The sequence below is a fragment of the Enhydra lutris genome, unplaced genomic scaffold (genome assembly GCF_002288905.1).
Source record: "Enhydra lutris kenyoni isolate GAN:26980312 unplaced genomic scaffold, ASM228890v2 scaffoldscaffold46, whole genome shotgun sequence".
Lineage (NCBI taxonomy): Eukaryota > Metazoa > Chordata > Mammalia > Carnivora > Mustelidae > Enhydra > Enhydra lutris.
Window position 1 is genome coordinate 16,930,110 of NW_019154130.1, and position 22,916 is coordinate 16,953,025.

General features: G+C 46.0%; 2 protein-coding genes across 5 annotated transcripts in view; one reads left to right on the top strand and one right to left on the bottom strand.

The window, feature by feature from the left end:
• The window catches only part of LOC111156478 (potassium channel tetramerization domain containing 10), a 27,126-nt gene extending 25,292 nt beyond the window's left edge, over positions 1-1,834 (bottom strand). For both annotated transcript variants that reach the window (XM_022517405.1, XM_022517404.1), the window contains exon 1: positions 1,780-1,834. In XM_022517405.1, the coding sequence (XP_022373113.1) occupies positions 1,780-1,782 (3 nt within the window). In that variant the 5' untranslated portion in view covers positions 1,783-1,834. The remainder of the gene's footprint in view (positions 1-1,779) is intronic.
• Positions 1,835-2,186: 352 nt separating this feature from the next.
• Positions 2,187-22,916, top strand: part of LOC111156357 (ubiquitin protein ligase E3B) — a 52,457-nt gene continuing 31,727 nt past the window's right edge. For 2 of the 3 annotated variants that reach the window (XM_022517151.1, XM_022517152.1), the window contains exons 1-12: positions 2,187-2,325; positions 5,474-5,576; positions 7,066-7,247; positions 7,399-7,519; positions 8,868-8,927; positions 9,522-9,626; positions 11,111-11,207; positions 12,505-12,590; positions 13,490-13,572; positions 20,446-20,551; positions 20,846-20,966; positions 21,908-22,085. In XM_022517151.1, the coding sequence (XP_022372859.1) occupies positions 7,087-7,247; positions 7,399-7,519; positions 8,868-8,927; positions 9,522-9,626; positions 11,111-11,207; positions 12,505-12,590; positions 13,490-13,572; positions 20,446-20,551; positions 20,846-20,966; positions 21,908-22,085 (1,118 nt within the window). In that variant the 5' untranslated portion in view covers positions 2,187-2,325; positions 5,474-5,576; positions 7,066-7,086. Of the gene's footprint in view, positions 2,326-5,473; positions 5,577-7,052; positions 7,248-7,398; positions 7,520-8,867; positions 8,928-9,521; positions 9,627-11,110; positions 11,208-12,504; positions 12,591-13,489; positions 13,573-20,445; positions 20,552-20,845; positions 20,967-21,907; positions 22,086-22,916 lie in introns of those variants that run through there. The other variant, XM_022517150.1, reaches the window with a different exon arrangement.

The window sequence follows — 22,916 nt, forward strand, 5'->3', positions numbered from 1 at the left end:
GGGGGGGGCGCCTGTGTGGCTCAGTGGGTTAAAGCCGCTGCCTTTGGCTCAGGTCATGATCCCAGGGTCTTGTGATCAAGCCCCGCATCGGGCTCTCTGCTCAGTAGGGAGCCTGCTTCTCTCTCTCTCTCTCTCTCTCTGCCTCTCTGCCTACTTGTGATCTCTGTCAAATAAATACTATTATGAATAAAATTGTTCTCTTAATTAAAAAAAAAAAGAACACTCTTCAGGTGATCTAAGGTGCAGCCCCAGCTAAAAGCCACAGAGCAAAGGTGCTTCTTTAAGCAGCTTCATCAAAGAGCCAAGGCCTTTTTGCTAATTATAAAACTTCCCCAAACTAAGGGCATTTCTACAACTCAGGAAAGTCTGCTGTTACCTTTCAACCAAACTGCACCACATCGGGCACATAACCATGGTATTATTTTGCACCCAAAATTTGCTTATAGGGCACCTACTGCTATTTCCAAGTGTCCTGCTAAATTATTTTCTCTCCCTCTGTGCAAGCTATTGGCCTCTTTCTCCCAGAGGTCCAGTGAAGAAGACATAATCATCAATCCCACTTTTTAGGGGAGAAAAACCAAAGAATCAGAACTACAAGTGTCCTCGGGACTCGGGCCCCTTTCATTACAAGGCCCAAATCAAGAAATCATTAATCTCCCGCAGGGCGTGTTAAAACAGATCGAGGCAACCGACCTGCAGACTGCTCAAGTAATCAGTGGGAGGGCTTGAAAATTTGGCCATTTCTAACAAGTTCCCAGGTGATGCTGCTGCTACTGCTGGTCTGGGGAGCAGTCTGAAAACCACACTGGTTTAACGCATCCTTCTCCTCAGGTGGTCCTTGTCTTGCATAAAATGGAGCAAAGTCAGATACAGGTTGGCTAAGTTTTCTCGGCAGTGTCCTTGAAACTGATCTTCTCTAAAGACTGTGTTTTCCAGGAAAGACACGAGGCAAAGAAGTAAAAGAGCAAGGCGGAACGTTGGTCATTCCCACCCACGGCCAAAGGGCCACTTAATGTACAGACCCTTAAAGGATCACAAGCAAACAGAACCCTTCCCACAGCTGGATGACAGCATGACCCATTCCCAGCTCCTTAGGTGTGGCCACTTCAGGCTCCAACGGAAGTGACTAGATAGGTACCAAGGCGCCAGTTAAGGGCGCTGGACTCCGTGGTGACGGTACCCTGACTTCAAGCCCCTGGCATCCCTCTAGAAACCGGATGCACATCTGCCCTCCAGCTCCCTCTATTTCTCCCCCTAGCCCCCCCTCGCGCCCTTATGTTTAGAAGCACCTGGAAGTCCTTTCTCCACTTTCCTGAAACCCAGAGACTGCAGTCACAACTTCCAAAAAACCCCAAACGCTCCGCCCCAAGGAATCTCACGTCGCTCTGTCACAACCTAACCGTTCTCTTTCGCAACACCCTCCATCCTCACTCTCCACCCCAATGTCCATCTTCGACGACCCCTCTTTGTTCTCTTCACAATCACCAATCCCATTTCCAATGAGCACTCGACTCAGAGACACCCCCCAACTCACCCACACACAAATCTACTCCCCCAAGACCAAACGCTCTTTCCCGATCCCCAACAGCCAAGGACCACCCCCCAAATTATCCACCGAAACCCTTCCCCCACCCCCGGCCTCGCCCCACCAACCACTTCTCCCCTTTCGCGACAGCCCCTCACCGCAACACCCCCCACCCTCGGCCCCTTCTCTACTCTGCCTCTGCGGGCTCTCCCGGCCACCCAGAGCCCCCCGTTGGTCGGCAACGCCCTCCCTACCATGAAAAGTCGGAGGACGCAGGAGTCTCCAAAACCGGACTGAGAGAGGCAGGAAACACCCAGCTCGCGCAAGCCGGGGGGAGAGGCGGGGCCGGCGCGGGAACTTCCGCTGCCTCAGCCAGCTTCCGCCCCGCAGAGGGTTCCTTCTTAAAGAGTCCGTTCGTGAGTCTGCCCATCGGCTGCGTTCCCTCCAGTCTCTGTGGCTGGAGTGGATTGCATCTCGGCTGGATCAAGCATTAACCCGCTCTTGAATGGTCCGCCTCTTTTCACCTTCCAAGGAGGAGGGAAAGATGCAGAGAGGTCGTCCTTCCCGGGTACAGAAGCTCTACGGAACTGTCGTTTACCGGAACTGGATAGTTGCTTCCCAGCGGAGCTCTGAGAGCGGACACCCCGGGGCAAGATGGCGGTCGATCCTCGGCTGCTGCCCCGGGTCTGCCTAAGCTCGAAGGTATTGGGCTGAGGCGGCGGTAGCTGCGGCCCCGACCCCGAGCGAGGGGGCTTCGAGCGGATAAAGGTCTACGGCCTGCGGGGAGCGAGTGGGAACAGGTTGTGGGTTCTCCGGGTGTGTTGGGGGGGGCTTTGGGGGAGGTAGCCCTTCGGCCGGGTCCCTGCCTCCCCAAGTAGGAGGGCAGGTGTTGGGGACTGGCTTTCGTGTTCCGAGGGGCGGGGGAATCTCTTCGTAGCCGTTTCCACCCTTTTTCATCTCTGGGAAGTATAGACAGAGTACTGCTGGGTGAAAAAGATTTGTTATCATGGTTGTTGATCCCGAGGAAAGATGCTGGGCTTCAAGAGTCACCCAAACCGGAGTTCGAGTCCTAGTCACTCGCTATATGACCTTGAGTGAATTCCCTCACCCCTCCGGGTTCGCTTTCTTGCTCTGTAAAATGGAGTAATTAGCTCGTTTCACAGAGGAGGTTGTGTAATACAGGTTTTAGTGACTGACACTCAGCTCTCTCAGTAGAGACAGCCGGTGTAAATGATTTCAGTAAGAAAACTTGGTCGTAATTGGACTCTAACAGCCCTAGCGGCAGCCTTGCATTCTCAGCTTTTCTTTGCTGCCCTGTGAGCTACGGAGTCCCTTGGGTCTTTTCAGTATCACTTAACTAATTGCTTTGGCCTTAGAGGTGGCTTCAAATTCGGGAGTCTAGTGACCTCTAAAAAGTCATGTCCACTCTACATTTCATTTTCTCTGTGGGAAGGTAGGATTGATAATACCATGCACCTAGATAGGCTGTAGCCTTCAATAAATGATAGCTGTTATTCCTCACAGTCTAAGAATATTGTTGCCTATTTAAAAATTGGATCACCGAGACCTGGAAGAGCTGTTGAAAAGACAAAGTTAGTTAAATAGCTGTACAGTGTTTGATACACGATCTGCCCTTAACAAATGGTGGTGGTCACTAAACTTGGCTGCCCAGCTCTTCCACCCATAGGAGGAAAATCCTCTTGGGCTCAGATAGTTGATATTGATGATGCTTCACCTTTGGTCGATACCCTCTGGACTCTTTCATAATTATCCAGGAAACTGACCACATCCAGGGAAGACTGATTTTGAGCAGATACCATGGGAATATAGAAGTAGAAAAACATCTGAGTCTGGTCTCTTAGTATTAAAATCTTGGCTCTGCCCCTTTCTAATTGTCTAACATGGACTATGGGACATAACTAAATGATCTCACATGGTTGCTGGCTTATGATATAGAAGGGACATGACACATAATGGATATTTAATCAACTTATTTTCCTTATTGCTTTTTAAATAATCGTGGTTATCATCAACCTCTTATGTTCCTAATTTTTCCACATATATCATTGTTTCCCTAACTGGATGGTAAGCTTTTTGGATTTTTTTTTTTTTTTTTTGCTTGCTTTTTAAGTCTAGATGATACAGTAAAGCTCAGTTACATGCTATCTACTTTCAAATACTCCTTGTTAAAATCTTCCCACTCTAATCCTAATCAGAGTGTCGTGTTGACGAGGTCAAAATAGAAGAAGTGTAAATATTTCAATTCTTTTAGCACTCCTAGGAGGTAGGTACTATTATCCTCAATTTACAGATAAAGTAACTGAGGCATAGAGAGGATAAGCCATTTGGCCAAATGAGGTAGAATCAGAGCTGGAAAGAACCAAGGGTATTTTGATTCAGGTTTTTTTTCCTATTACATACAGCCTTTTTTTGATTGTGTCGAAGTTTGTGTAATCCTTCATTACAGTTACTTTGAGTATCTAAAGACTTCATAATGTATTTTATTTGTTTGATGAACTAGTAGATTCTAGGCAGTAGAAGAGGTGAATAAGAAGGAGCTAGAAAAGCTGCAAAAGCTCTTCTGCAAGTTCTCCTGGGAGAAGTGAAAGTTTTGAGATAGTCTTAGAGCTACTTTGTCACAGTTTGCCTGCCTATGCATCCTCCTGTTTTTCCATTGAGAAGAGGCTCCCTGTCCCCCACCCCCAAATGAAGAGCTTTCTACATGTTAAGGAATGATCATACCATTGTGCTCATGGCTTGGGCCCTCTCTTTTGCAGCTCTCAGAAGCTTGAAGCTGTTACCCAATCTAAACAGGGTCCTAGCCCAAATGATAGGACTGGTGAATCTTAGTGTACCCAGGGATAGGACAAAATTTAATGGATGAGAAATGTAATGGTCCCAGCCTTATTTCCTATTCAAAGAACCTGAGTGTGCAGATGAGAGCCTCTACCGAAGTTTTGTTTTAAGATTTTATTTATTTATTTGAGAGAGGGTGAAGGAGGACAAGCAGGGGGAGGGGCAGAAGGAAAAACAGACTCCCCACTGAGCAGGGAGCCCCGATTCCGATGTGAGGCCAGATCCCAGGCCCCCCAGAATAGTAACCCAAGGCGAAGCAGACACTCAAATCAACTGACCCACCCAGGCGCCCCTACTGAAGAGCTGGAAAACAAACAAAATAACACTCGTGTCTGTAAAGATAATGCATTGATTACTGTTGACTGTGCACCGTCAGCCACCATGACAGGTATTTGACATACATGATCTCATTTGGTTGTCCTTAGCCTCCGCCAATAAAGAGATGAAGGCAGAAAGCCTCTGAGGCATCTCTCTCCAGCACCTAGCAGAGCTGGGGACCAGCTCCAGCTCTGTGACTCCAAAGCAGGTGTGCTTCTCAGTGCCATGCTGCCTCATCATGTGTGTTCTGCACAAAATTTAGGAAACAGCCTAGTTAAGGAAGCAGAACTTCCTGTAATCCCTCTGCCTCAAAACAACCGCCCTCAACATGTTGGTGTGTTTTTTTCCCAGCTTTGTGCCTCTGTGTGCACAAGCATTTTTCTTTTTCATTATGTAACTGGGATCAGATGGATCCACAGCCAGCTCTTTTTTCATTTCTCCAGCATAAACATTTTTCTTATGGTTAAAAAATCTCAAACATAATTTTCAATGGCTTTTTAACATTCCCTTCTCCTGTTCTGCTTACTGTCATAAAGCAAGTACAGTTTTCATTCAGCTTCTCTGGGCTTGTTTTCAGTCTGTTCCCTTTAGGCTGAAGGCCTGGGAAGATATCAGACATTCACTAAAAAGGACACTAGTGTTTAAACACTAGCTTAGTGTTTCAAACCAGAGGTACTTTTTAAAATTATTTTATTCGGTGAGGAAGATATAGGATGCCCTATCTATAAAACTTAACCCTGAATCTGGATTTTTTTTTCCTTCTGCTTTTGCCAGAAAAGACAAGCTCCTCTGAAGCGAGAAGCTGCCCTCAGCTGTGAGTCCTTGACAACATCACTAATGATTACCTGGCATTTCTGTATCACAGGCAGGTCCTCAGGTAAGCTCTCCAGGCTTCTGCTGGGCAGAGAGCAAGTGATTCAGAAGACTGTTATCTTTTCCTCCTCTGCCTTCTTCCCCTCCGTCCTGTGATCAGGTTGGCTTTGTTTATTTGTTTTGACGGTTATTGATGAGAGACCCATGTGTTGGGAAAGCCTTGTTTAATAGATGTGAATCACTGTCGAAAAGGGACCACTGAGGCCCCTCACTAGGTTGATCTGGCAAGAGCCCTGAATGAGCTTTTTATTCTTTTTTTTTTTTTTTTAAGATTTTATTTATTTGTTTGACCAACAGAGTAGGCAGTAGGCAGAGAGACAGGCTCCCCGCTGAGCAGAGAGCCTAATGTGGGGCTCTATCCCAGGACCCTGGGATCATGACCTGAGCCGAAGGCAGAGGCTTTAACCCACTGAGCCACCCAGGTGCCCCGAGCTTTTTATTCTAGATGGTGTTTTCACCTGGGCACTGCTTTGAGGGAGGTAACACGGCAAAGAGATTGTTTCCCAGGGAGGTATGGATTTCTGAGTAATCCATTTCAGTCGTTTTGTCAGCTGGGCTAATTATATATTTGGGACAGAATGACAGTTTTCGAGCCTCCAAAGAAAACCTCTCAGTGTGGGAGCCTCCATGGACCAGTGTTGTGTACGCTAGGCTGATAGCCAAACCTACCACTTTGGGAAAAGACAGTTACTGGTGACTTGGATAAAAATGTAATGGATAATTGAGAAGCTCTGTCCAAAACGTGCCAGTCAGTGGATGGCAGAGTTCTGGCCCAGAGTCCTCATCAGCCCATGGCAAGATGGGATCAGTAAGGATGGCAGAGTAAATCGTACATAAAAACAAATATATTCAATTTAACAGATTGTTTTGCATTCTGGAATCACATTTAGCTTTTTTAGCATTAAAATGACCCTTTTTCCAGAAAGATTAAGGGTTTCTTTTGTGGTGGACACAAAATAAGTGCCAGTAAATATTTGTCGAGTGAATGGCTGAATGAAATAATGACAGTAAATAATTGTTTGATTTTTTTTTTTTTTCTTTTCCCCTTCCAAGTCTTAACTTGGCAAAAATAAATTTGACTGCTCAGTGTTAGAGAATCGAATTAGAGAATTCGATTATCTAGGAACCTTTGACCTGGAGGATACCTGGTTTGCATTAGAGCGTTAGGGATGGAATTGATTCATGCTTTGTTCATCTGTTAAACGATTACAGAGCCCATACCCTATGGGCAGATGCTGTGCTCTTTCTCTTAAGCAGATGTAATTATTTAATACAGGAAAGAGCATGGCTGGTCCAGATGAGTTGCATGAAAAGAGCCAGTAGGAAGTTGGGACTTGTGCCAGGAGAGCTCTTAGCCTTTTTGGGGGATACAGAAAGGTCCCAAGTAGCTCTCAGTTGCCTCAGTGCCTGCCCACCCTTGGCTCCTGAGCCCCTTTCCTGTGCATGTGTTTCCTATAATGGCCTACAGAGGCCGCTCACCATTTTCTCCACAGGGTTTGTGCAAGTTTGCAAATATGTTCACCGTTTCTCAGACCTCGAGAGCATGGTTCATTGATAGGGCCCGTCAGGCCCGAGAGGAAAGGCTCGTGCAGAAGGAGCGGGAACGGGCAGCCGTTGAGATTCAGGCCCATGTTCGGAGTTTCCTGTGTCGGAGCCGGCTGCAGAAAGAAATCAGGTGGGTGCCAGGGGCTCCGCACATTCTCCCTTGCTCCCAGTTAATAGCAAGAAAAGATGGTGTTTTCTCTTACAGTTCTTGAAGAGTCTTCCAGCTGCTGTGAGCTAATTTAAAATGTCTTTTTTTTTTTTTCTTATCCTTCCTTCCCCAGGAGAGAGATCGATGAGTTTTTTAAAGCAGATGATGCTGAGTCCAGTAAAAAAAGTGCACTTTGTATTTTTAAGATTGCCAGGAAACTGCTGTTCCTGTTCAGAATTAAAGAGGATAATGAGGTAAAATAATAATAGCGAACACTCTGCTTACCCATCGGCCAGATCTTTTTAAAGTATTTTATAAATACTAATTCATTTAGCCCTTACAGGGAGACCACGAAGATAAACTCTGGGACTGCCACATCCTGCCCTTTCTGTGTTCTTAGGATGTGTTTTGTAGGCATCATGGCCAGTGCTTCTGAGAATCATCACTGTTCTTTTCACATTAAGTATGATAAGCCCTTGGAGTCAGATGTAAACTGGGAGCCAGGCAGGTTAGGAAAATGTGTGAAAGAAGCCATTTACAAAACAACAGAATTCCTAGTGAGCAATAACTAAGGGAGGTGGTGGTGATGGAGGATGGTGAGGACATTAGAGGGAGCGATGGGGTCCAAAGCATGCCCACTCAAGGTGGGTAGCCACTCTGGGGCTGCAGCCAGTGGTGGACTGCTACTCTCATTTGAAGAGGAGGTACTGGAGATCCTGTGCCTGCTAGTAATAATTGGTAGCTAATTTGAAATTCCTTTCAAATCCTATAAACCAAACAAAATGTATTGGTTGCACCTTTGGGATTAGAGTGATCAGCCTAGAGCAGCGAGTTGTCTGTTCCAGTACACCCGATAGCATTGAGGAGTGCCTCTGTGCTCCCAGGGGTTAGGCATTCATTACTGCTAAGCATCCCATTGTGCCAGACCCTCCTGAAGGCACTGGGGGCCCGGAAGGAAACAAGATGGGCAAGGTCTCTAGCCCCGTGGAGCCCGTAGCCTAGAGAGAGGCAAAAGTTTGCTGGCAGTGGACACACAGACACATAGATGAGGACAGACAGATGAAGTGAGGTGACCACTGTTGACAGAGGAAACTATAGCTCTGGGTAATGAGGTGGCGGCCCAGGACCACAGCACTTTTGAGGGTGGATTCAGGGTTGGTATAGACAGTGTAATTTAGTTTCCACTTTCCTTCCTTTTGCATTTCAAGAGAAAAGTGATGATGTGACAGTTTGTGAGGCAGAAGTCTCTGTCCGAGGTGCTTACAGAATGGCCCCTGGGGGAGCACCACTGAGGAGACAGATGCCAGTCTGCAAAAGTGCAGGCCCAGATTGCCAGGTTGATTTTGTTTTTGCAAAGGAGCCCCAGTGTAAAATGCACGTGTCAGGCTCATCCAGCCTGTGGGCCACCAGGCTGAGAGCCTTCCGTTAGCCTCTCCGATCGTGTTTTTGTATCTGTGAGAGGGAATTCAATACGATCACACATGTGAGTCCCCTGGCACCATGTGAGTGCCTACATGTGCCAGGTGCCCATGGGACTCCTGCCTCTTTCCCATCTCAGCGTTGGTTGTGCGAATGTATAACCCCTACTCTGCCTCTTTGCAGAGATTCGAGAAGTTGTGTCGCTACATCCTGAGCAGCATGGATGCTGAGAATGAGCCCAAGGTAAGCAGGATGGGAGCTGGGAAGTCTCCCAGAATCTCTCAGGCCAGTCTCTTGGCTCTAAAGATCCCTGCTGAATGTGTGTCAGTAACAGCTTGAAACATTAACAAACTGTAACTGATTTTTTTTTTTTTTAAAGATTTTATTTATTTATTTGACAGACAGAGATCACAAGTAGGCAGAGAGGCAGGCAGAGAGAGAGAGGAAGGGAAGCAGGCTCCCTGCTGAGCAGAGAGCCTGATGCGGGGCTCGATCCCAGGATCCTGGGATCATGACCTGAGCCGAAGGCAGCGGCTTTAACCCACTGAGCCACCCAGGCGCCCCGATTTTTTTTTTTTTTTTTTTTTTAAGTCTCTTCATTATCCAAGAGCTATGGTTTGCTCTTACCACTTACTCAAGATACTAAATTCCCTTCCTAGCCTATTTTATCCCTGGGTTTAGCGTTAAAATAAATCCTACTCACTGCTTATTCACCCGTTCATCTCCATTGCCTTCTCTGGCACTGGACCTAGCAAACGGGTCCCCTTCCAGTAGCTACAACATACGTGTTTTGGTCTCCGTACCTGCCCATTACATTTCTCTCTCTCCTGCTTATAGGTGTGGTATGTGTCCCTGGCCCTTTCCAAGGATCTCACCCTCCTGTGGATTAAACAGATCAAACACATTCTTTGGTGTTGCTGTGAGTTTCTTGAGCAGCTCAAGGTAAAAACAAAACAAGACACCTGTGAATATACCCTCTTACTGGAGGCCTTTAGTACATGTTTTGAGAGTCCTTCATAGGTTATTCCTTTGGAAGTTTGTCCGAGTCTAGTAAGAAATTATTAGAGCCCTTGTTCTGAAAGAGTGAGTTAGATCCTGTTATCAGAATGAGCCTTTCTTTTCTGTGCAATATTTTGAACATTGGCCTGCACTTACCACAGTCTCCAATCCCTGGGAATCTGTTGGCTTTCTTTCCATTTTTTTGACACAACGGATAATTTATTGCTTATATTACTGTATCAGGCCTTTTGTTGCAAGTGCAGATACCAAACATCAGTGCAGCCAGTAATACATACAAGCTAAGTGAGAAAGAGACTGTCTTTGATAGAATATTCTCTGTAGCATGGCAGCCAGGGATGACCAGAACCAGGAGCTTCTAGGGTTCTCCTTACCCTTTTATCTCATCCCTGCTCCCTTTTGAAATCGTGGTAGCCAGCGGTTCTGACCTCACATCCTTACCCTGTCTTGACCAACAAGAAAAGTGAGGATTCCCCCATTGGTTTAGAAATCTGAGAGGACTGATAAAGGCACCCTGGGAACCTGATCTCAACCTTGAGCTAGTCACAGTGGCAAAAGGGATGGGGTACTGCCACTGGCCCTTCCTGGTCCTGTACTCACACTTGTGTTAGGAGAATGTGGGCAAGGGTGTGAGTCGTTGGAAACAGCGGACATTTTCACTTTGCACGATGAAGGGAGAGGTTTCAGGGGCAGAGGCTTAGCAGTGACTTGGGTCGTGGCTGAGTGATAGAGTAGAGGTTCCCAGAGCCCCCAGTGATCCATTCCTAGCCCTCTCCCTCAAGGCACTTGTGAATGACTCACTCGGCCTTGACCTGGCAACAAGCATGAATTGTGGTTATAATAATAGCCAGTATTCCATGGAGTTACCTATGTGCCAGGCACTGTTCTTAGTGCCTTATATACTTTAATCCATTCATTTCTAACAACAAGCTTATGGAGAAAGCAGTGGTCCTACTCCTTCGTCAACAGCCGAGGAAACAAGTACAGAGAGGGTAAGCAACTTGGCCTAAATAAATCACACAGCTAGGAAGTGGTAAAGCTAGCCATCTGAGCCCAGAGTCCCCTGTTGTGTTTCAGCTGGATTTCTGCACTGTGGCTTTAGTGTACACGCATGCATACATGTCTGTGTATGAACATACACAGCAAGCCAGCTCTAGTCAGCCTGTTTTCCAAGAATTCTCTTCTCCGTTCCCAAGAGCACTTCAGATTCCATGCTTGAGCACTAGTGTGCCAGTATCTCTGTCCATTAACTCCCAAAGGGGTCATTTCCCAGAAGGAAAAGGATAAACTCGGACAGTCCTGACTCCCTTATTGGAGGCCAGCCTGCATCCAGGCCAGTTGTGAATGGATGCTTGGCTGTGGGAGACGGGAGGGCTTATGTCTCATCTCAGTCTCTTTATTGTTTCCAGCCTGAAATTTTACAGGACTCCAGACTCGTCACGCTGTACCTCACGATGCTCGTCACCTTCACAGACACTTCAACATGGAAAATTCTCCGTGGGAAAGGTCTGTGGGACTTGCTACAAAACCTTTCCCATGTGGCATTTGCGTAGTGAGCCTGGGGAACTTTCACCTTCTTAAGAAGCATGTTTGCTGCCATAAGTCAGGGAGAGACGTAAAACCCTACAAATGAAGATGCCCTTGGCACTTCCATTAGATGGCGTTTGCAGTATCAAGAATTTGTTCAGTGTTCTAATAATTTCTCCTCTCTTTGCATTTATATTCAAAGGCTTGGTCCCTCTGATCTCATTTTTGAAAACTCCCCTAGCATCTCAGTCTCCAGTCGATAATATTTGCTTTACCTTGTCATTCACATCAGGATCACTGAGCAGCAAATAATTCTGTTTTGCCCATGAACTTTGTGTCGTGAAGCTGCCTCCTTTTCCCCAGAGGTTGCGCTGAGCCTTACCTGTTTCGTATGTTCACTTCATCCTTCCGTTCAGCTAATAGCCTTCTCGGCGCCAGATGCCATGCAGGTGCCAGAGAGACCGAGAAGATCGCTGCCCTCAAGGGGGTTTAGGAGCCAAACAACTGTGTGTCTGCCCTTCCTCACAGCTCTGAGGAGTCTGGTGAGGGGGACGGACCCCAAAGGGAAGTCACGGACCTGTGACTGTATGTGCAAATAGGCAGACAGTACCTGTGAACATGTACGTGTGGCCAGTGGTGCTTGGAAGGAGGGCTACAAGAGGGGAGAGCATTCAGTGGGTCAGGGAGGACCTGCCTTGCTGTGTCTGGGGCTCAGGCTCTCCTGCAGGAACCATGTCTGAGCTAGGAGCTGGAGGGAGGGTTAGCGTTCAGAGCCAAGGGGAGGGATAACACTTTGAGAGCCGAGGCAACTGTATGTGCACAGGCTCCCAGCCAGGAAGGAGGGGTAATTTTAAAGCCGGAGAGTTGGTGGGTGGTTTAAAACTGGGTGAGTTCTGTCCTTGAGTTCCAGGGAGCTCTATCCCGGTGCAGGGAGAAGGCAGCCACAGAGAGCAGAGAGTGCCAGGCCCTCAGGGGGAATTAGGAAGGGTGCTACCGGCCCTTTGTGTTACCTCTGGCCAGGCAAATGATAGGACTCCTTGCCTAAGAGGGGACACCTGAGCTGGACCTTCTGGGAGAGAGAATTCTGGCGATTGGTCTCTCCCTGTACAGTAGGACCAAACCAAAGATGGGAGTAGGAAAGCAAGCCAGAGAAAATCTACTTTCTACTTCCTTTATGGCCTTGGGCCTGGGCCGTGATGTTCTGTCCCACGTATAAATGGTTCACAGTAAGGCCAGTGCCTTTCTTCTTAGACTTTTTTTCTTTTTGTTCATTTAGGGGAGAGTCTTCGGCCAGCCATGAACCACATTTGTGCAAACATCATGGGACATCTCAACCAGTGTGGGTTTTATTCTGTGCTTCAGGTTTGTGACCCCATGCCTTATCATGGGACCTTGTTCTTCCCTACCTGAACTTGGATTTTTACAACTGATTTCTTTGGTCTATCTGGTGCCTTCCCCACAGAAACCTTTTTGCAAGAGGAGTTTAAGGCCTGGCCTCCTGTCCCTTCCCCTCCCTTGAGTCCCCTGTGGTTTGTGTCAGGGGAGGACAGTGGCCCAGGGATCCCTCTATTGTGCTCCATCTTTGGCTCCAGGAATAACCCAGTCACTTGACATTTAAAGTCGGGAAGGACGCCTCCGGGCTTGGTTCCCTTGGGTTCCTTCTTGGGTGGTATCTGGAATTACCTTTCTTGCTGTGTCTTCAAACACCTTCTGTCCACACCGCCCTTTCCTGTGCCAGCTCACACCCCCAGAGAATTGTCAGAACTCTAACCACTGTTTAAAAACACTTTGGGATTGTTGAGTTTAAGAAGTAGCATTGATTTAGCCCGCCCTTCTGCCTGGTAGTGAGATGGGCCGGCTCCTTCTTGATTGGGTTGCCTTTTCTCCTCACACAAATCCTGTGAGCTGGCTTGCTGGCCAGAGGTGGTGTCATCAGCCATTCATCTCCATGAGAGAAGCTTCTGGATCCCAGAATACGGGAAGAACACACAAACGAGATTTAAGTCTGGTATTTTCACTGGCTGTAAACTTTTTTAGCTCTTTATTATTTCAAAATTTTAAATACGATATTGAGAGATGGCGTGGTGTCATGAAGGCGATAACCCTTACTTTGCTCTCCCTTCTTTTCAGAAGAATTTTCAGAAAAATTCCAATAGAGTTTTTTATCTGAAGCTCTCATTTTACTTCCATGCTGCTTTTTTACATACAAGTGAATATATAATTGGTGTTGTCCCCTGACCAGTTGAAATGTTCTTTTTCAGGTACTGTTAACCCGTGGCCTGGCGAGACCCCGGCCTTGTCTGTCCAAAGGCACTTTAACTGCAACCTTTTCTCTAGCGCTGCGGTAAGTAGTAGATGCCGGCTGAGGGGTTGGCACACTTCGAGAGGCTTCCTCCTCTTGCTTTCCTTTTCTCCTGTTCCTTATGTTCGGTGTGGGCTTGACTGCTTTATCAGAATTCACCGGAAGTGTCGTTCTTCCGATGGTGACCATCTGTGGCAGCTCTTCTGTCTGTGCCCCTGAGGTTTTTGCATCATGATTCGAAAGAAGCTTTTCAAAGTGAATTGCTTTCATTGTGCCAAGGGCCTGAGATAAAAGCATTTGTCCTTTTGAGCTTTTAATTGATAGAACCTGAGAGCTGGAGGAGGCCCAGCAAAGGGCCAAGCAGAGGGTTAAGAGAGTAGTGTTGTGGGGACGCCTGGGTGGCTCAGTTGGTTAAGCAGCTGCCTTCGGCTCAGGTCATGATCCCAGCGTCCTGGGATCGAGTTCCACATCAGGCTCCTTGCTCATCAGGGAGCCTGCTTCTCCCTCTGCCTCTGCCTGCCATTCTGTCTGCCTGTGCTTGCTCGCGCTCTCTCTCTCTCTCTCTCTCTCTCTCTCTCTGACAAATAAATAAATAAATAAAATCTTTTAAAAAAAAAAAAAAGAGAGAGAGAGAGTAGTGTTGTGAACACAGGTTTAAAAATGTTCGAATCTAGAGGCCCAGAGAGGAGATGCTGTTTGCCTTCACTTAGGAGATAGAAAATATGTAAGAAGCTAACTAGTTCCCTTGGAAATGATGCCTGCAATTCTGAGAATCATCAGGTACACAGAGCTGGGTCTGTTTGGGTCCGGAACTTTCTTAAACTGTCAAAAGCAGCACTAACTTGGGGGAAGAGGTTAATAAGGTAACCCAATCACCTTAATCCCCAAGGTAATAATAAACTTAGGGCAGAGGGAGTGTTGTGATCAAATCAGCTTGGTAGAGTGCTCTGCTCTGCCCCCCCTTGCTAATCCACAGGGCACTTAACCACGGGAAGCTCTCGACAAGTCTGGCAAGTCTGGCGGTTCAGGAACCTTTGGGCTTGTTTAATCTGATGTTGGCCTGAACCTTCCTGAATGTGCAATAATCTCGCCTGATTTTTCAGTGCTGGAGCGTGTCTGTTAATGTCTCATGGAGTCCTTTTCTACGGAATACTGTTTTGGAAAATGATCTTCTAGAGGATCGGTTGGCACACTGTTTCTGTAAGGGGCCAGCTTCTACACATTCTTGGTTCTGTGGGCCACACAGTGTCTGTCACAGCCACCCTGCCATTGCAGCACACCGCAGCCTAGACAATACATACCCAAGCGACAAGAGCTGTGTTTCAATAAAACTGTATTTAGAAAAATATGCGGTGGGCAGAATTTGGTCTGTGAACCATATGTGAGCCACTGGTCAAAACCGTGCTGTCCACTGATCCCCAGGGGCTGTTAGAAATACATTAAAATTAAGAATTCAGTTCCTCGTTTCGCCATGTTTCAAGTGCTTCCAGGCCACATGTGACTTAGCAGTGATGACCTTACTGGACCACACAAATAAGGAACATTCCCATCATCATGGAAAGTTCTGTTGGACAAGGCTGGTCTAGAACAGCCTGGTCCAATAGAAATATAGTAAGAACTGCATTTAAAAAGTCCAAAAAAAGGGGAAATTAAATCTTATGTAATTTTATTGTAATCTATTTTATGTAAACAATTATATCTAGAATATAATCATTTCTACATGAAGTCAGTGCTTTTTTTTTTTATTTTTTTAAAATTTTTTATTTATTTAATTTATTTGATAGAGATTACAAGTAGGCAGAGAGGCAGGCAGAGAGAGGGGTAAGCAGGCTCACTGCTGAGCAGAGAGCCCGATGCAGGACTCGATCCCAGGATGCTGGGATCATGACCTGGGCTGAAGGCAGAGGCTTTAACCCACTGAGCCACCCAGGCGTCCAAGTCAGTGCTTTCAGATCATTTATTTTAGTTAAAATTATAAACTTAATAATTTCTTTTCAGGGCGCCTGGGTGGCTCAGTGGATTAAAGCCTCTGCCTTCGGCTCAGGTCATGATCCCAGGGTCCTGGGATCGAGCCCCACATCGGGCTCTCTGCTCAGCGGGGAGCCTGCTCCGCCCCCCCCACCCCCACACTGCCTGCCTCTCTGCCTACTTGTGATGTATGTCTGTCAAATAAATAAATAAAAATCTTAAAAAAATTAAAACCCATCAAAAAAAATAGTTTCTTTCTTTTCATACTGAGTCTTTGAAACCTGGGGTGGATTTTATACTTAAAGCCTATCTGTCGCTGAACTAACCACATTTTAAGTGCTCGGAAGCCACACATGGCCACTGGCTACTGCGTTGGACAGCACGTTTCTAGAGGTGAGAGCCTTGAGACAGAGGAGCAGGTGTCAGCCAGTGATGCTATAATTAGTTCCAGAGGTCGACCAGGTTATTTAGTAAATTATACCTTCCTCGCAGACCTTGAAAGGAGTTATATTTAATGAGTCATAGGATGTAGGTAGAAGCAGGTTTTCCAGCGGGAGGTTTCCTGCAACTTCTTTTCCTGAGTCACCTTCTGGGGCGGCTCATTCCAGTATCACCCACCCTCTGCTCTGTCAGGGACAGCAAAGGGCTGACACATGAATGCCTGAGCTCTGGGGCAGCAGCAGCAGCAGCTCTGCCTCCTCCTCTGTCTCCTGAGAACACAGATCTTTCCTTCTATTCCAGTGTCCCTCCCCTGCCCCGAGAGGGTAGTAATTCATGGTTTAATTCACCAAGAGGGTCACAGCCAGCTGTTCCAGCATGTTTATTCTCCCTTAAGAATACAGTGGCATCCAGCGTTTTAGGTTTTTTCACCCCCTAGGATAGAGTCCATTGGCTCACTTGTGAAGGCTGGGATGCTCTGAAGCTCTTTTCTTCAACAGTGCGCCTTTCACCCCCCCTCTGAATATCTGTATGTAATTGAAAATGACCAGGACTTTTTAAAACAAGATATCTAGTGAATTTTTCATACTAGAGTATACTACTGAAAGTCTGCAAAACTATAAATAGTATGTTTAGTTATGATCACCAAATCTTATGCTGCAAATAGCTAACATTCATGGGCCACACGATTGTTTTAAGACTTCTGCTCACATTAACTGACTACTCACCATATTCTCCAATCTCAGTTTTATAGGTGAGGAAGCTAAGGCCCAGAGAGGTTAAGCCATGTGCCCCCAGTCACACAGCAGGAAGTGGCAGGCCAGTAGTTAAACCCAGGCTGCCTGACTCCAGAGCCCATGCTCTCTACTCCTACTACTTGCCTACTTGCCTCACCTATTGGACACATTTTTTTATTCTAGGTACAATATATGTTGAATTTGTGGCATGTGGGAACTTTCTCAAATTCTCCTCATTCCATTTATTACCCAGGCCCCAGGTTTGCCCAGGCTTGGTTTCTGTTTTTCCCATGTGCCCATCCCGCTCCCTGGTTGCAGAATGAGCTCTCTGTGGGTGGGCACTGTGCAGTGAACCTCCCTTGTCCTCTCCTCCCCTGCCATGCCTACCACTGAGACCCGCATATAAGGTGCATATAAGGTGCATCCTGCTAAATGTACCACTGGCAGGACACTGTCACCTGAGGCTTAAGTGCAATAACTACAAGGCTAAAGGAAGATTTTGATGACCTCATGCTGGGGCTATAGATAACCAGGCATTGAGGGGAATGGGGTGTCTGGTGTGTCGGTGTGGTCTTTTGAGACTAGCCTCCTTACAGTCCTGTAGTGCTTCACTCCTGGTCAGTCAGGCAGAGTTACTTAGGGTGGGATCCTGCCCTTGGCTCCCCCTTGGAGATGCAGTTGTTCCCTTGCAAGCAGGAAGTGATGAGTTAAAGTTTTGGTGACATTCTCTTGTGGTTTGCTTTTCCTCTGTCTGGGTAATTGCTTAGTCCTGATCCACACTTCTTTCTAACATAGAGAAAGTAACTTAATTCTCTTTTTAAAGAATTCTCTTTTGTCCAAGTCAGCTCAGTGAGTTTAGCTTGGTTGTTCAGCCTCCTTTAGACAGGTGGTTAACAGAGGCTCTGGTGTTTTGAGCATTTCAGCCGTACGTAGTTTTCTTTCTTTTTCTTTTTTTTTTTTTTTTTAAGATTTTCATTTATTTGACAGAGCACAAGTAGGCAGAGAGGCAGGCAGAGAGAGAGAGGAGGAAGAGGCAGGCTCCCTGCCGAGCAGAGAGCCCGATGTGAGGCTCGATCCCAGGACCCTGGGATCATGACCCGAGCCGAAGGCAGAGGCTTTAACCACTGAGCCACCCAGGCGCCCCCGTACGTAGTTTTCTTGTCCCAAAAATGGTACCCTTGACAGTGAAAGTTTATAATTCAAATTCTGATAGTCTAAGTACCGGTAACATACTTGCTTGTTGCCATTGGAGCACATTAGCTAGAAGATAATCAATTTCCTCCTATAAGTTCTACCTCTTTTTTTTTTTCTTGCACGACCTCTGATGTTTTTTAAAATAACTTTATTGAATTATAATTCACATATCTTACATTTCACTCATTTGAAGTATACAGTTCACTGGTTTTTATTTTTAATTTTTATTACTTTGTAAAAGATTTTATTTATTTGACAGCGAGAGAGGGAATACAAGCAGGGAGGGTGGGAGAGGGAGAAACAGACTTTCTACTGAGCAGAGAGCCCGATGTGGGGCTCAATCCCAGGACCCTGGAATCATGACCTGAGCCAAAGACAAACGCTTAACGACTGAGCCACCCAGGTGCTCTTAGAGATCACAGACTTGTGCAGTCATCACCACTGTCTAATTCCAGAAATAAACCCCATAGCCATTACCAGCCACATGCCTTCCCTCCCACTCCCACACCCTCCCCCTTCCCATGTCCCCAGCAACTACTAATCTATTTAATCTTTGGGATTTGCTTGTTCTGGACGTTTCCCATAAATGGAATCCTACAACGTGCGGTCTTCCATGCCTGGCTTCTTTCACTTTGCACCGTGTGTTCATCCGTGTTGTAGAATGTATCCAGGGGTGCCTGGGTGGCTCAGTGGGTTAAGCCTCTGCCTTCAGCTCGGGTCATGGTCTCGGGGTCTTGGGATCGAGCCCTGCATTGGGCTCTCTGCTCAGCGGGGGGCATGTTTCCCTCACTGTCTCTGCCTGCCTCTCTGCTTACTTGTGATCTCTCTCTCTCAAAAAAAAAAAAAAAAAAAAGAAGAAGAAGAAGAAGAAGAATGCATCCGTTCTTCGTTTTTATAGCCAAGTAATATTCTGTGGTAGGGCCATGCCACATTTGGGTTGTTTCTATTTTTTGGCTATGTTGAGTGGTGCTACTGTGAACATTCATGTGTAGCTTTTTCGTGTGGACCTGTTTTTCATTTTGTGTGTATTCCTAGCAGTGTAATTGCTGGATCAGGTGGTAACTCTGTGCTAAACTTTTAGAGGAACTGCCAGACTTTTCCAAAGTGGCCTTACCATCTTAAATTCCCACCAGTAATACATGAGGGTTACAGATTCTCCAGGTTCCCACCAACCCTTGTTACCGTCTTGATCATAGCCCTCTTTCTGGGTGTGAGGTGATCCCTTCCTGTTGTTTTGATCCTACAGTTTGACCAGTAGGCCTGCGATGCTAACTGTCTTGTCACGTGCTTAGCAACCATTTGCTCTTCTTTCTTTGGAAGAATGTCTATTTAATGTCTTTCAAAGAAAAATGTGTTTGCCCTATGTTTAATTGGGTTGTCTTTTGTTGTTGAGTGTATGAGTTCTTTGTATGTTCCAAATGAAAGTCCCTTATTGGGAGATAATTTGCAAATATTTCCTCCCTTTCTGCTGGTTGTCTTTTTACTTTCATGATGGTGTCTTTTGAAGTCAAGAGTTTTAGATTTTGTGGTTTTTAAATTTTTTTAAAGAGTTTATTCATCCATTTTGAGAGAGAAAGCACATGCACACACAAGCAAGGTAGAGGGGCAGAGGCAGAGTGAGAGGCAGACTCCTGCTTAGCCCGGAGCCCAACTCAGAGCTCCATCCCAGGACGCTGGGGTCGTGGCCTAAGCCAAAGGTAGACCTTAACCCACTGAGCCACCCAGGCGCTCCAGATTTTTGTGATTTTTCTTTTTCCTATGTAAGAAATCATTGTCAAACCAAAGGTCACAAAGATTTACTGCTGTGTTTTCTTCTAAGAGTTTTACAGTTTTAGTTTTAACTAGCATTTAGGTGTATAATCCATTTTGAGTTAATTTTTATATATGGTGTGCAGTATAAGGGTCATTCTTTTATTTTAATAACATTTATCTTTTTTTCTTTTTATGGAGAACTGCATGCATATTGTATAAAACCTGGATGAAATAGGATAGTATAAGGAAGAAAAAATGTCTCTCATGATTCTGCAACCTAGACATCATTAACATTTTTTAAAAATCGGTCTTTCTTGGGTTTTTTTCACTTGTATATACTTATGGGCTTATCTGTGTATGTACATATCTAAGTATTATTATCATAATGCATACTTAAAATAAATTGCTTAATCGAAGTGTAAATCGTTGGTGAGTTATCGCATAGTAAACCCGCCTGCATAAGTACCACTCCCCAGCATTGTGCCAGCATTCCAGAAGGTATTTTCCTTCCTCCTGGTTATTATCTCCTCCCTCGCCTCCCATGGACATAGTTCCTTATTCTGTTTTGTTTAAAGTTTATTACAGCATGGATATTCTCTCATGTCAGTAAAACTTGAAAACAGGTATCTCTCGTAGCTGTACCCTACGACTATACTGTCCCTGCTTCAGCCACTCCCCTTGCCGGTGTCCTCATCATCAACCTTTAGTTTTCCCAGAAGTCCTGTGAAGCAAAATTCCAGGGGAATTGCGGGCATTGGCAGAGTGGTTCTTTGGCTCTGGGGTGACTCACAAACCCGTGTGAATAAGGTGATCTGTCTGTGTCTAGCCCTGTGATTGCCGCACAATTTTCAGACAATCTGATTCAGCCATTCCTCATCCACGTCATGTCTGTACCTGCTCTTGTGACGCATCTCAGCACAGTGACCCCTGAGGTAAGTGACTGTGATGTCCCCCCGAGTCTGGGTTTGCCTTTCTTTTTAGAAATTAGAGAATAAATGTTTTCTCTGTTAATTTCCACTTCTGAGATTTCTTCTAAGCCAGTAGCCACTGTAGGCACACTCGTGTTAGCAGGCCAGAGAGCAAGGTTCCCATCTTTGTTGACTATCTTCCTGGCCATGGAGAGCACGTCTGGCATCCAAGTGTTGATCTGCAAGCCATCAAGGTCATGCTCTGGTGGGAAATTCCTCCTGTCAGCTCTCACTCTAACCATCTACAATTGTTTGCAGCGCCTCACTGTTTTAGAATCTCATGACATGCTTCGTAAGTTCATCACATTTTTAAGAAATGAAGATCGATGCCGTGATGTATGTGAAAGCTTAGAAGGATGCCATACACTCTGTCTAATGGGTGAGGATCCGTGGCTGGAATTTGACTGTGTTCTGGGTGTCGGGAAAAGTCCAAGTGTGTTTGTTTTTTACTGTTCTGGAGATCATGAGTTGTTTTTAGTAACACTTGGAAGTACTTAAAAGACATGTAATCAGGTAGATAAAACAGACACATAAAATAGAAAATCAATGGAAAATATATCAGCCTGGCAACCTAGTTGAGTAACTATAAATGAATGTTGAATTTCGGCGCTCGGCTTCCTGGCAGCCAAGGGAAAAATGAAAATGCGATGAATCACCTGGATAATTCTCCTCTCAAGAAAGGAAGACAGGCCCAGTTCGGGGGTGTTAGATCAGAATAGGGCCTGCATCATCTTTTTAACGTTTTCCTTATGATTGAAGACAGAACAGGAGCAAATGGAGAGAAGCATTTGAAATCAACAGTGGTACGTAATTCTCATCGCTTAGAAGCTATTTTACATAGAAAAAGCTTCTTGTGCAAAATTTTAAGAGAGTTTATGGTGAGAGTCCACACACGAGGCATATTAAATAACTTCCATGAGCGTTGAACAGTGATTTCCCAGAACATTGAGATGCCCTTCCAGAGGTCCTTTTACACTGACTTGATCTTTATATCTTAGTGTAATAGTGAAGTGTTACTTCACTAAAGATCATACCTCTGTGGTTCCGACATTTTACGTTACTTCCCGTCATCCTCACCTCAGGAGTGGGGAGCCTTATTCCAGTCTTAGAATTATGAAACAGATCGGAGAGGTGGGTTGAGGGGCACGCAGCTCCTCTGCAGCAGGGCCGGGATTTGAAGCCAGGCACCTCTCCGCGTGGAGTTTGTTTCTGCACGTGGACATGGTTGCAAGAGCCCTGGGCAGAGAGCAGGGCTGTGAAGGTGACGCAGGAGGTCACCCGGCCCCGCCACACTCCGCTTTCTCCACACTCTGTTTGTAGGCAACCTCCTGCACTTGGGCGCCCTCAGCCCCAGGGTGTTAGAGGAGGAGACGGACGGGTTCGTGAGTTTGCTCACCCAGATGCTGTGCTACTGTCAGAAGTACGTGTCCCAGAAGAAGTCCAACCTGACACACTGGCACCCTGTCCTTGGCTGGTTCTCGCAGTCAGTGGACTACGGGTGAGTCCTGGGGGCAAACTGCTGTCTTTCCTGTCCCCTGCCTGCCTCTCACCACCTCCCCCTTCCTTCCCTCCTTCTTCCAGCTTGACGTTGTGTTGTCTGTTACAAAAGTAATATATATTTATTGAATAAAATCTGGATAAGACCAAAAGAGAATAAAAACCACCCCATTGTTCCACTACCCTGAGACTACCTGCGTGAATATCCCTTCAGTTTCTTTTTTTTACCTGTAAATATCAGCAATTGTTTGGGGGTCATTTTATTTTGTATTTAATTCTTTAGTAAATTGTGAATCTCCTCTGTCAGTACTATTTTTTCTTTTTCAATATCGCTTTTCCTCACTCCCTAGACTGTTGTACTTTGGAGATGCTAAAATAAGATACCTGATTGAAAGGGGATAGAAGTCACCTCATCCTTTTCAAGAGGTGGAATATCAACTTAAAAATTTTTAATTACAGAACTCAAAAACATTAAAAATGCTAGGCAAGAAGAGAGCAATTAAGACGGCATCATGAATTTGAAAGTGAAACCTGTACCCTTCACTGAGATAAGGCAGGTCTTAGGAGTGAAGGCGGTTGTGGCTCCCAGCTATTTTTCTGTTCAGATATCTGCCTAGGTTCCTGGAAGCTGCCCTGGAAGCAAAGAATGAGGAGCAGGGAAGGAATTCCCCAGATTGCGTCTCTTCCTCATGTTTGTAAGCCGTCTAGTTGGAAAGACAATTGACCAGCTGGTGGCAGGCCCCCATGTGACACCCCAGCCTGAAGAGGATGGAACATGATGTGACTGGGACACAGGAGGGATAGTATGGGAGGCAGGAAGGGCAGAGGAACA